Source organism: Piliocolobus tephrosceles, chromosome 8 (assembly GCF_002776525.5).
Source record: "Piliocolobus tephrosceles isolate RC106 chromosome 8, ASM277652v3, whole genome shotgun sequence".
NCBI classification, from domain to species: Eukaryota; Metazoa; Chordata; class Mammalia; order Primates; family Cercopithecidae; genus Piliocolobus; species Piliocolobus tephrosceles.
This window is the reverse complement of record NC_045441.1, coordinates 140,744,931-140,756,313: the sequence shown is the minus strand read 5'-3', so window position 1 is coordinate 140,756,313 and position 11,383 is coordinate 140,744,931. Positions and strand designations below refer to the sequence as shown.

General features: G+C 38.9%; 1 protein-coding gene across 7 annotated transcripts in view; it reads left to right on the top strand.

Annotated features, from left to right (window-relative positions):
• Positions 1-691: 691 nt before the first annotated feature.
• Positions 692-11,383, top strand: part of KMT2C (lysine methyltransferase 2C) — a 230,332-nt gene continuing 219,640 nt past the window's right edge. For all 7 annotated transcript variants that reach the window (XM_026447023.1, XM_026447019.1, XM_026447024.1 and 4 more), the window contains exon 1: positions 692-774. In XM_026447023.1, coding sequence (XP_026302808.1) covers positions 729-774 — 46 coding nt within the window. In that variant the 5' untranslated portion in view covers positions 692-728. The remainder of the gene's footprint in view (positions 775-11,383) is intronic.

Below are 11,383 nucleotides of genomic sequence, written 5' to 3'. Positions count from 1 at the left end.
TAGTGTGGCTTTTTTTTGGTCAGGAATTTCACCTTACTGTGACTCACCTTTATTTTACTTTCCTGAAGTGTTTATAAATTAAATTTTATTATAAATTTATAATATATAATTCATATATTATATATTATAAATATATACTAATTTGTATATTATGTAATACATAATTATATGTTGTAAGGTGGATATGATTATAATCGTGCTTAATTTTAAAAATTTTGCTTTTTAGTCATCTGCATCACAGTCACCAAAAGCACCCTTTACAAAGCTTTTAAAAATATATCTGGTCATTTCGCATCAACTTTATTAAATGTAGAAGTCAAAACTGGTATGTGAACTTTGTAAAGAACCCATTATGTAGTTAAAAGCCACTACTGTAGACAGAAGGAGACATCAGAATGTTACCTAAAAGAGGGGCAAAACCAGAGTGAGGAATTCTTAAGTGAATTATGAGGACACAATTATATTCATGTGGGTCTGTCCTCACATTTAGAGTATAAGGAAGTGCTGGATTTAAGGGAGAAAATGATTGTAAATGCTGATATTTTCTACTTGATATGGTAAAATGCTGGAAAAATGCCCAAAATATTTATTTTGTATACCTTCAAATTGTGCTTTATGTTGAACCTAAGTCTAAGCCTTAAAATTTAACATTAAACTCTATGTACTTATTTTTTTTTCCCTGTAGACCTCGAAGTAGGGGAAAAACTGCAGTGGAAGATGAGGACAGCATGGATGGGCTGGAGACAACAGAAACAGAAACGATTGTGGAAACAGGTATCAAAACTCAAGAGTTTATAAGAATGTATATGATACTTTGCATATGTCTATGCACTGCATGTAGCATCTATATAACAATATTCTGTATTAAGCATTTGTTTTTATACTGAACTCTTAAGGGTCTCATCTACCTAAGTAATTTTGATAACTAATGACAGTAAAAAAACTGAACTCTGTGTCTCTCTTTTTTCCCCTAAGCCCTGGTTTAGTATAATTATTTCATATCTGAAGATAAATGTTTTATCAAGGAAATAGAGATGGGAGAAAGAGTAATCCAGGCTGTTAGTATGATTGCTCATAGTATATTCTGGCCTGTGAACCATCTAGTGTTTGTTTAAAGCTTATTTTGTTAATATGTGTTTTGAAGAAAGTAATATGTTTCATTGTGGAATTAATGTTGTGAGAGGCTAGACCAAACTAGACCAAATAGTTGCTGGTCTGTTGGACTTTTAGGTGCCCTTAAATAAGCTGTTGTGTGTTGTACATCTGCTAAAAGGTGGCTAGAGTTGGTTGCCCAAAGCAGTTTCCAAAATTTACAGGTCAGTGGTAAGTTATCAAAGGGACTAGGATTCATATTGTATTTAGAGGATACCTGTAGGAGATAGTCTCTCATTGGTAAAGTTTTCAATAGTTGATGGAGTTTAGACACAGTGATAGACTTTGTCTTTGAAGTTGAATATCATCTTGATGCTTACAGAATATCATACAGTCAAGAGATGAGAAAAGTTAAAAATTGTTACATATTTTAAAATACATTTTCCCAGAAATTCTTATGGTTGTCAGATGTGTTGCTATTATATAGGTATAATTCTTGGAAAGCCTTCAAATAATCTATAGTTTCTTTTCTTTCCAATAAGGTCTAGTTAGAGTAACAAAATGATGCTTGAAAGTTCAGAATACTAAATTTCACCCTTTTGTGCACATTCATTAATTACTATATTACTTTAAACTTGAATTTATATAATTTCTAATCTTTTTCATATTTTTTTTTCTATACTACGTATTGTTAATTTTACTAGTGAAAAGTCTTTTTGAAGCTTTAGTTTGTGTGTGTGTTTGTTTTTTTTTTTTTTTTTTTTTGAGACAGTCTTGCTCTGTTGCCTAGGCTGCAGTGCAGTGGTATGATCTAGGCTCACTGCAAGCTTCACCTCCCGGATTCACGGGTTCACGCTATTCTCCTGCCTCAGCCTTCTGAGTAGCTGGGACTACAGGTGCCTGCCACTACGCCCAGCTAATTTTTTGTATCTTTAGTAGAGATGGGGTTTCACTGTGTTAGCCAGAATGGCCTTGATCTCCTGACCTCATGATATGCCCACCTCAGCCTCCCAAAGTCCTGGGATTACAGGCGTGAGCCACCACACCTGGCCTATTATTATTTTTGAGACAGAGTCTTGCTCTGTCGCCCAGGCTGGAATACAGTGGTGCGATCTCGGCTCACTGCAATCTCCACTCCTCGGTTTCAAGCAGTTCTCCCTGCCTCATCCTTCCAAGTAGCTGGGATTATAGGCATACACCACCATGCCTGGATAACTTTCGTATTTTTAGTAGAGACAGAGTTTTGCCATGTTGGCCAGGCTGGTCTCGAACTTCCGACCTCAGGTGATCCACCCGCCTCCCAAAGTGCTGGGATTACAGGTGTGAGCCACCGTGTCTGGCTCTGATTATTATTATTGTGACTATTATTATTATTCTTTCTGAGATGGAGTCTCACTCTTGTCTCCCAGGCTGGAGTGCAGTGGCGTGATATCAGCTCACTGCAACCTCCATCTCCTGGGTTCCAGTGATTCTCCTGCCTCAGTCTCCTTCCTGGGCTGGGACTACAGGCAGACGCCACCAAGCCTGGCTAATTTTTGTATTTTTTAGTAGAGACGGGGTTCCACCATGTTGGCCAGGCTGGTCTTGAACTCCTGACCTTGTGATCCACCCGTCTCGGCCTCCCAAAGTGCTGAGATTACAGGTGTGAGCCACCATGCCCGGCCTGATTATTTTTTTAAATTTTGTTGTTTTTTTTGAGACGGAGTTTCACTCTTTGTTGCCCAGGCTGGAGTGCAGTGGCGTGATCTTGGCTCACTGCAGCCTCTGCCTCCCGGGCTCAAGTGATTCTCCTGTCTCAGCCTTCCGAGTAGCTGGGATTACAGCCACCCGCCACCATGCCTGGTGATTTTTGTATTTTTAGTTTGTATTTTTAGTAGACACAGGGTTTCATCATGTTGGCCTGGCTGGCCTCAAACTGCTGACCTCAGGTGATCCACCCACCTCGGCCTCCCAAAATGCTAGGATTACAGGTGTGAGCCATCGTGCCCAGCCCTTTGATTATTGAAGATGATTATTTCACCACGTTTTCTTTCTCCTGAAACTTCCAACACTTCTTCTCAGTTTTGATTCTTCAGTGATGGATCTTGCTTATTTCGGTGAAAAAATAAAAAATAAAGAACAATTAGAAAAGAAGTTCCATATTCATCCACCATCAAATCTATTTTCTTGCTTGTATCCCTACCCATATATTGTAGTTTCTGTCCTGGTAAAATGGGATAAAGACTGTCAGTGGGTAAGGCCAGCTCCTCTGCATTGTGTCCCCTTTCACGTATTATGGATTTGGTTCTGCAGTTGTCCTTGCTTTCCTGCATCAGTAACTTTTCCCTCTCCAGGATTTATTTCATTAGCATAAGGAGGGTGCTGCAGAACCACCCCCTTTCAACACAAATAGCTCTCTTGATCTGACATCCCCTTTTAGGTACTATACAGCTTCTTTGCTCCATCATAGCAAAAATCCTTGAGTTATTTATACCTATGATTACTACTTATTTTTCACCGTTTTCTCATGAACCCACTCTAATCAAGCTTTCTTCCTCCCATTCTACTAAAATTACTCTTGTCAATGTCATTATCTCATATTGCCCAAACCAACTTTTAGTCTTCATCCTCCTTAACCTTTCAGGATCATTTCACACACTTAACCACTCTCAGGAGTGAAACTTTTTTTTTTTAAACTTGACTTTGAGGTCACTGCATTCTCCTGTTTTTTTTTCCCTACTCCTCCTTCACTGGTTTTTCCTCATTCTCTTCACTCATCTTATGTATTCAGTTTGATGGCTTATTACTTATTTTTGTGCTATTATTGTGTTATCTAAATGCTAATGACTCTAAACTTACGTCATCAGCTCTTTCTTGCTTTGAACACAACCTGTATCTTTCAGCTTGCTTCTTTTTTTTTTTGTTTGAGACGGAGTCTCGCTCTGTCGCCCAGGCTGGAGTGCAGTGGCCGGATCTCAGCTCACTGCAAGCTCCGCCTCCCGGGTTTACGCCATTCTCCTGCCTCAGCCTCCCGAGTAGCTGGGACTACAGGCGCCCGCCACCTCGCCCGGCTAGTTTTTTGTATTTTTTAGTGGAGACGGGGTTTCACTGTATTAGCCAGGATGGTCTCGATCTCCTGACCTCGTGATCCGCCCGTCTTGGCCTCCCAAAGTGCTGGGATTACAGGCTTGAGCCACTGCGCCTGGCCCTCAGCTTGCTTCTTAACATCTCCTCTTAGATATCTGAAGAGGATCTCATATTTAATGTGTCCTCTCTGGAAATTGTTGTTGTTATCCTGAAACCCTCTCTTGCAGTGTTACCACCTCTGGTATATTGCTATTGTATGCTGTTCAGGTTTGAAAAGATAGAATCTTTCTTGATTTCACATTTTCACATTTTACATTTTAGATATTCACATTTCACATTTTCACATTTTAGACATCCAGCCCACTAGAGGGCTTTGCCTACCCAGTATATCCTGGATTCAACTACTTTGGCCCCTCCACTGCTGTTACTCCAGAACTTCACACTACCATTCTGCTGGACTGCTGCAATAGCTTCCTAACTGGTCTTGCTCCTTTCCTTTTCATTTCATTCTACTCTTGTACCACACATAGTAGCCAGAGTGATCCTTCTGAATTCAAAGTGAATCTCTGTGTCAACCATCCAAAGACTCCAGTGATATTTAGAATAAAATTCAAAGTTCATACAGTACCACTGTCTTCAGACTTCATTGATCTGACCGTGGCCACCTGTATAACCATATCTTATGTTCCCGTGTTCACTAGACTCCATCCCTACTGGCCTCCTAGCTTTTCGTGGAGCCCACCAAACATACTCCTTTCTTATGCATTTGCACTTTTTGTCTTCTTTGCTTGGAAAAATTTTTTCTCAGATATTCATACAGCTTATTCCCTTACTTCAGTCAAGTCTCTACTCAGTTACAGTTTTCCCAGAGACCTTTCCTGACAAACTTTTCTAAAAAGTAACACTTGTCACTTTGTCTTCTCCTGCTTTATTTTCCTCCTAGTACTTAACAGATAGGATGTTACATTCCATATTGGCTTATTGTATGCTGTCCACACTAGAATGTAAGCTTTATGAAATCAGGGGATTTGTCTTGTTAACTCATTTATCCCCAGAGCCAAGAATACTTATAGGGACATAGGAGGAATTGGATTCACTAAGTGAAGCAGTATTGTGTTCTTGAATTTTCATTTTTTATGTTTTCTAAGCTACGTGCTATTCTTGGAACTTTAAAACATTACAACAAAACTAAATTCCTGGCATTTTTTTTTCCTTATCTGAGAGTAGTAAGCCCCACACATGGACTCTCTTCTCATGCTGTCTCCTATGAGATGTCAAGGCAAATACAGTTTAGAGAAATGTTTTAATAGGAGCAGAAAACTATTTTTTTTTAACCTGGCCTTTTACTAAAATTAATACAGCCAAGTGTATTAGTCTTTGTTTTGTCTTTGTCCTTGGAAAGGCCATTGTCCAGTTCTTTCAGGGAACATAGTGAACACAGGGCAAGAACAATGAAAGAAAGAATAACTGTTATAACCACTAACTTGCAAATAAACGCAGACAGAGAGAGTTCCATAAATTTCTAGTTCATTTAAAAGCAAATTCAAGTTTGCTGCAAGGGTTTAACCTCTCTATGTGTGTCTCAAGACCCCAGGGTTTATTTGAAGGTTCTCTTGTTCCCTGTAAATGCTGTGCCTTGATATACTTACTTAATGATTTGTAGTAATATAATATTAGGCTGGGCGTGGTGGCTCACACTTGTAACCCTGGACCTTTGGGAGGCCAAGGTGGGTGGATCGCTTGAGCTCAGGAGTTGGAGACCAGCCTGGGCAACATGGCGAAAACCCGCCTCTACAAGAAAATACAAAAATTAGCTGGGTATGATGGTGTGCCCCTGTGATCCCAGCTACTCAGGAGGCTGAGGTGGGAGGATCGCTTGATCCCAGGAGACACCAGTTGCAGTGACCTGTAATCAGTCGCACCACTTTCGCCAGTCTGGGCGACAGAGTGAGATCCTGTCTCAGAAAAAAGAAAAGAATGCTAATTAAGATTAATCTCCTACCATGGTGGGTGGATGGGAATGAGTAATCTAGGAGTAGCCATTGGGAAAGTAATAAGAAACCTTATTTGGTAATATTTTATGTTAAGAAAATTTCATCTTTATCTGAGCTCATTGCACTCACTTTATCTCACCTGCCGCCCGGGTTCAAGCAGGTCTCTGCCTCAGCCTCCTGAGTAGCTGGGATTACAGGTGCCCGCCTCCACACCCGGCTAATTTTTTTGTATTTTTAGTAGAGACTGGGTTTCACCATCTTGGCCAGGCTGGTCTTGAACTCCTGACCTCGTGATCCACCTGCTTTGGCCTCCTAAAGTGCTGGGATTATGGGCATGAGCCACCACACCCAGCCGAGAAAATTTCATCTTTTGTAGGTGGTGGCTGTTACCAGTCTCTGTGCATTTTTTGTATGAATAAAATAAACTTGAGTGAAGTGCTAGTTACTTGAGGAGAAGAGAAACTTCTTTTTTCTTGAGAATCACATAATCAGGTCTTTGCAGACTTGTTTTAGTTAATTATAATTAGCTAATTATAATTCAGTTAGTTATAATTAAACATTTTTTCCTAGTGTTCAAGTTGTCATAGTTTGGCTCATGGGAGCCCCTTGTCAGCTGGCTTCTGAGTCCTTTTAAATAACATCTCAAAACCTTTCAGAGCTCTATGCTCTTTGGCAAAAGTTTTATTTTTCAGGCCCATTTAAAATTCTCCCTGCCCCAAGGTATGAAATCAGCTACTCTCTAAGGACTTGTAGTCTTTTAGTGGAGAATAGTATTAGGAACAAAAATCTAGGCTCAAGGGATGCATATTACAATTGTTTCTGTTGAGAATTAGTTATGTGAGTCCACTTTAGTCATATCGCCTGATAATGACAACAGATCACATATGTGACAGTGGTCTCATAAGGTTATAATGGAGCTGAGAAATTTCTATCACCTCAATATGTCATAGCTGTCATGATGTTATAGCTGTCGTGATGTCATAGCACAGCGCAACATAGTGCGTTACTCACATATTTGTGGTGATGCTGGTATAAACAAACCCAGTGTACTCCCAATTATATGTACTATACAAAAATATACTGCATACACTCTTGCACAGTACATAACTCTTGATAATAAGTATTTATATATTTAAAACACTTATATATTTACTATACTATATATTATAGTAAACCATAGTATATTATGGTTTATATATTTACTATACTATAATTTTATCATTATTTTGGAGTGTACTCCTTTTACTTAAGAAAAAAAGCTGTAGAACGGCCTCAGGCAGAACCTACAAGAGCTATATTAGAAGGCATTATTACACGAAATGACAGCTCCTTGTGTGATGTTATCGCTGAAGACCTTCCAGTAGGACAAAATGTGGAGGTGGAAAGACAGTGATAGTGGCGATCCTGACCCTGTGTAGGCCTGGACTAAGTTTAAAAAAAAAACAGAAAAAGAAAAAAAACACCCCAGAAAAAAAGCAAAAACAGAAAATAAAAAAAGAAAACAAAAACCCTAAAACCAAAAAAGTTATAGAAGATTTTTTTTGTATAGCTGTACAGTGTGTGTTTTAAGCTGTGTTATTACAAAGGAGTCAAAAAGTTTTAAAAAATTTATAAAGTAAAAATGTTATAGTAAGCTAAGATTAATTTATTGAGCAAAGAAAAATAATATTTTAAAAATTTGGTATAGCGTAAGTGTACAGTGTTTATAAAAGCCTACATTAGTGTACAGTAATGTTTGAGGCCTTTACATTCACTCAGTGACTCACCCAGAGCAACTTGTAGTCCCACAAGCACCATTCATGGTAAGTGTTCTGTATAGGTGTACCATTTTTTGTGTTTTTACACTGTATTCTTACCATTGTTTCTATGTTTACATATGTTTAGATACACAGATACTTGACTATTGTGTTATAGTTGCAGTACCAGTACAGTAACATGCTGTACAGGTTTGTAGCCTAGAGTACTAGGTTATACCAAGTAGCCTAGGTTTTTAGTAGGCTATATCACCTAGGTTTGTGTAACAGTGACAGAATTGCCTAATGACGCATATTTCAGAACATATCCCTGTTTTGAGAGGACTGTAATTACACAGATCTATACACACACTTACAAATGTGAGTTCACATCGATACATTCAGTTACTTCTAGCATAAATTTTTAAAAATAGACTTTATTTTATTTATTTATTTTTGAGACGGAGTTTCACTCTTCTTGCCCAAGCTGGAGTGCAATGGTACAATCTCGGCTCACTGCAACTTCCGCCTCCTGGGTTCAATCAATTCTCCTGCCTCAGCCTCCCGAGTAGCTGGGACTACAGGCATGTGCCACCACCCCTAGCTAATTTTGTATTTTTAGTAGAGATGAAGTTTCTCCATGTCGGTCAGGCTCGTCTCGAACTCCTGACCTCAGGTGATCCACCCACTTCGGCTTCCCAAAGTGCTGGGATTACAGGCGTGAATCACTACACCCGGCCAAAAATAGCCTTTATTTTTCAGAGCAATTTTAGGTTTGTAGCAAAATTGTGAGGAAGGTACTGAAATTTCCCATAAATCCCCTTCCCCACATAGCCCTTTTCATTATCAACATCCTATACTAGAGTGGTACATTTGTCACAATTTTTAAACCTACATTGACACATTATCCACAGTTCATAGTTCACATAAGGGTTCACTCTTGGTGTACATTCTGTGGGTTTGGACAAATGTATAATGAAATGTATCTGTCATTATAGTATCATAGTCACTGCCCTAAAAATTCTCTGTGTTCCACCTATTATCCCTCCTTGCTAACCTCTGGTAACCACTATTCTTTTTACTGTCTCCATAGTTTTGCCTTTTCCAGAAGGTCAATTAGTTGGAATCATATAGGATATATAACCTTTTCAGACTGGCTTCTTTCACTTAATAATATGCATTTATGTTTCCTCCATGTCTTGTCTTTTTTTTTTGAGACGGAGTCTTGCTGTGTATGCCCAGGCTGGAGTGCAATGGCATGATCTCGGCTCACCTCAACGTCCACCTCCCAGGTTCAAGTGATTCTCCTGTCTCAGCCTCCTGAATAGCTGGGATTACAGGCATGCACCACACCTGGCTATTTTGTGTTTTTAGTAGAGACGATTTCTCCATATTGATCAGGCTGGTCTCGAACTCCTGATCTCAGGTGATCCACTCGCCTCGGCCTCCCCAAGTACTGGGATTATAAGCGTGAGCCACCGTGCCCGGTTCTCCATGTCTTTTCATGTCTTGATAGTGCATTTCTTTTTAGTGCTGAATAATATTGCATTATTTGGATGGAAAATTTATCCATTCACCTACTGATGGAATTTCTATTTACACTCTGGTTTTGGCAGTTAATAAAGCTACTGTCAATATCTATGTGCAGTTTTTGTTGTGGATGTAAGTTTTCAACCCATTTGGGTAAATAACAGCAGCATGATTTCTGGATTGTGTGGCAAGAGTATTGTAGTTTTGTAAGGAACCACCAAGCTGTCTTCCAAAGTGGCTGTGCCGTTTTGCATTCTCACTAGAAATGAATAAGAGTTTCTGTTGCACTGTGTACTTACTGACATTTGGTGGTGTTGGTGTTCCGGATTTTGGCCATTCTAATAGGTGTGTAGTGATGCCTCATTGTTTTAATTTTCATTTCCCTGATGACGTATAATGTGGGACATCTGTTCATATGCTTATCTGCCATCTGTGTATCTTATTGGTGAGGTGTCTGTATTCCCTATGCTTTTTTTTTTTTTTTTTCGGAGACATTGTTTTGCTCTTGTTGCCCAGACTGGAGTACAATGGTGTGCTCTCGCTCACTGCAGCTTCCACCTCTCAAGTTCAGGCGATTCTCTTGCCTCAGCCTCCTGAATAGCTGGGATTACAGGTACCCGCCAACTTGCCTGGCTCATTTTTTGTATTTTTAGTAGAGACGGGGTTTCACCATGTTGGTCAGGCAGGTCTCGAACTCCTGACCTCAGGTGATCCACCCGCCTCGGCCTCCCAAGGTGCTGGGATTACAGGCGTGAGCCACCGTGTCCCGCCTTCCCTATGCTTTTATCTCCTGAAAGAGATTATAGAGAAGTGGTATAATTTCTTCCTTAAATGTTTGGGAGAATTCAGCAGTGAACTAACCTGGGTATATTTAATATTGGGAGTTTATTAATTTTTGATTCCATTTGTTTAATAGGTATAGACGTATTCAGATTATTTCTTCTTGTGTAAGCTTGAGCATAATGTGTCTTTTAAGTAATTGGTCCATTTCATCTAGGTTATTAAATTTGTGGGCATATAGTTGTTAATAGTATTTCTTGATTATTTAAGATTCCATGGGATCTGTAGTGATGTCCCATTTTTCATTTCTGATATTGCTGAGTGTAGATTTTCCCTCCTTTCTGAAACAGTCGACCCTTTAATAGCTTGGGGTTGAACCGTGTGCATCCACTGATAAATGGATTTTTTGCAGTAAATATATTGGGAATTTTTTTTGAGATTTGTGACAATTTGAAAAAATGCGTAGATGGACTGTGTAGCCTAGAAATATTTAAAAAATTAAGAAAAAGGTATGCATTAATGCATAAAGTATATGTAGATACTTGTCTGTTTTATTGTTTACTACCATAAAATATACATTAATCTATTACTGAAAGTTAAAATGTTTCAAAACTTAAGCACACACTTAAAGACTGTATATGGTACCACTGGCAGTTGAGAGAAATGTAAACAAATGTAGAGATGTAGTATTAAATAATAACTGAATAAAATTTACTGTAGTACATACTGTACAACTGTAATAATTATGTGGCCACCTCCTGTTGTTATTGCAGTGAACTCAGGTGTTGCAAGTATCTGATTAAAACACCATGGGATACCAATCATCTTTGAGCAGTTCACCTCTCCAGTAAATTGGGTATCTTGGTAAAAAGTGATCTCTGGCGCTTTTCATGTATCTTTCATCATGTTTAGTGCAATGCTATAAATTGTGCATAACACCACGGGACCCATATGAAGTGCCACTAGTGATGCTTAAAGTGCTCCCCACAAGAAGCAAAGTCATGACATACAAGAAAAAGTTGAATTGCTTGATTTATACCATAGATGGATGTCTGTACCTGAGGCTGCCCACTATTTCAGATAGACAGTCTTGTAAACAGGTGACATAAACTTATGGTATCAATAAATACGGTATGGTCCTGTAAATATATTTTCTCTTCCTTATGATTTTTTCTTCTTTCCTTCCTT